Genomic DNA, 2,262 nt, shown 5'->3' on the forward strand with positions numbered 1-2,262 from the left:
AGCCGGCCACCCTTTCCCTTCAGGCATTCACCCTCCAAACACATCCAAAACGTGCTAAATGACGTGACCTGTTTGAAGCCACATCTCAGAGCACCGTCTGTGAACTTAGCCCACATTGTTTGCATGGTGTCAGGAGAAGAAGGGAAGAAGGTGGATGATTAAAATTGATAGGATCAACGTTACCGTTCTCAATTTTGAACTGTAAGGATCCATATGGCGAGCGATGTGTCCTACTCTTGACGTCTTAGAGAATACTCTTTTAGAAGGGTCACTGGAAGTAACCGTGGAGGACATGTTTCTCCTTGATAGTATCATTTATCTCCATAATATCATTTATGTAAGCAGGGATAACTTCTTGAATATCATTTTGCCATCGACAGGTCATAAGGACCTGTCCCTGCCTGTAAGAAGATTCATAGACACAGTCTGTCATTACCACTCCTTCGATTAAATTACAGTACACTCCTTTTATTGATTGCCTGCTCCTGTGACATCTCTTCACCCCATTCTTACAAGACACAAACAGGTTGTTACAGATGTCTTGCAGTTCCTCAAATGATATCTGGAGGAAGAAATGTTCTTTTACACAACGGAATCTGTTGTGGACATTTTTCATCTTTATTTCATCAGTGCAGTAGTTGGAATCAGTTAAGGGTCTTCCCGGATCAATAATGGTGCGCCTTTTGAAAACATCCTTAGGGGTTGGTAGGGTAGGTCCTGTGCTGCGCATTTCCTCCAAATAATCTTCAAATTGCTCTATCTCTTCCGCTGACAACGGAACATATTTGTGCAAGATTTTCAACTGCAGTGGCTGCAGTAGCAGGAGCGGCAGGAGCAGCAGAGTGAGGGGCCACAGGGTGATCAGAGTCCACATGCTTTCCAGGGGGGACTACGAGAGATAAGGGGATGCGAGCCATTTCCATACTGTGCCCGCTTCTATTCCTGTGCTGGGCAACATTCCTTTCTGCCACTTACCGCCGTTCTGAGCTCGAAGACTTTGGGCAGTATTCAAATTGACAATTCAGAATATATTTAACCATTTCTGAAGTATGGACTAAAAAGTAACCTTCCTAGGCCTGTACTCAGTCGGGAAGACTGTCGATATGAGAGGAAAAGGTGAAGGAAGGAGGGAGAGAAAAGGAGAGAGAGCAGTGAGCAAACAAGGAAGGATGAGGAAGAGAGAAAAGGAGAGATGGAGGGCAGGAGGGAAGGAGAGAGGAGGTCAAGACAGCAGTGGGGAGAGGGGAGAGAGAGAGAGAGACAGACAGACAGACAGACAGGCAGAGAAGAGGCTCCCACCATCTGGAACAAATGCATCTGTTCTCTTCTTAGGAGTTGTGAACTCACACCGTAGAGAGCTGTAAGTGATCCTCCCTCCCCTCCGCCTGCTGCTATGAGGAAAATTCTTCATCTTATGACTTCTCCTCTTGCTCATCTCAGACCATAGACGCCCTGGGAGAAGGGATCAAGCAAGGTACATGGGGTCGGGTGAACACCATCTGCTTTTCTTTGTGAATATGCTTTCAGCACGACCTCCTTGCCTGGAGCTGCTCGGTCCATTTTGTAGCCTCCTCTGCCTCCTATTACCACTCAGAATGGCTCTGCCACCAAGGGGCATCACTTACCTTGTGGGGGTGTTTTTTTATCCTATTTTTTTCTTCTCTTAGGTAGACTTCATGGTTTCTGCTATGATCAGGTTTCGCATCCCTAAACTCTCTCCACCCTGTGAGCCTGTCTGCAGAGTTACGGTAACCTCATCAGGAGATATTTCAGTCCTTACTTTCCTCAATGTCAGTGCATCCGCCTGTCTATTCACCCCACAGCAGGCTGCACCAAAATCCCCCAGTACTTTATTTATTTATTTATTTATTTATTTATTTATTTATTTATTTTAAGTTTATTTATTTTTGAGAGAGAGAGTGTGAACAGGGGAGGGGCAGAGAGAAAGGGAGAGTGAGAGAATCCCAAGCAGGCTCCTCACTGTCAGTGCAGAGCCTGATGCAGGGCTCGAATTCACAAACCCTGAGATCAAGACCGGAGCTGAAATCATGACTTGGATGCTTAACCAACTGACGCATCCAGGCACCCCAATACCCCCCAGTACTTTAAATACACGTGAGCAAGTGTCTCTGCAACACAAATGTGTAAAACTGAGATGACTTACATTATTTAAAAAATTCTCCTACCTTAAAAAGAAATGAAAATGTTTAATTTGGTACATACTAATGAAGCACATTATTACTAAGCTTTGTGGTCGTTATG

At 45.0% G+C, this 2,262-nt stretch overlaps 1 protein-coding gene across 1 annotated transcript; it reads right to left on the reverse strand.

The window, feature by feature from the left end:
* Positions 1–268: 268 nt before the first annotated feature.
* Positions 269–874, reverse strand: RNASE9 (ribonuclease A family member 9 (inactive)). The gene has a single exon (XM_047074679.1). The coding sequence runs from the start codon at positions 872–874 to the stop codon at positions 269–271; it is 606 nt and encodes a 201-aa protein (XP_046930635.1).
* Positions 875–2,262: the final 1,388 nt, after the last annotated feature.

Source organism: Lynx rufus, unplaced genomic scaffold (assembly GCF_022079265.1).
Source record: "Lynx rufus isolate CCGP_SWC_20201006 ecotype Redwood Valley unplaced genomic scaffold, mLynRuf1.p SCAF_13, whole genome shotgun sequence".
NCBI lineage: Eukaryota > Metazoa > Chordata > Mammalia > Carnivora > Felidae > Lynx > Lynx rufus.

Bases quoted from the DNA above. Each gene is read 5' to 3' on its own strand.
- RNASE9 (XM_047074679.1), bottom strand. From the start codon at position 874: ATGTGGACTCTGATCACCCTGTGGCCCCTCACTCTGCTGCTCCTGCCG.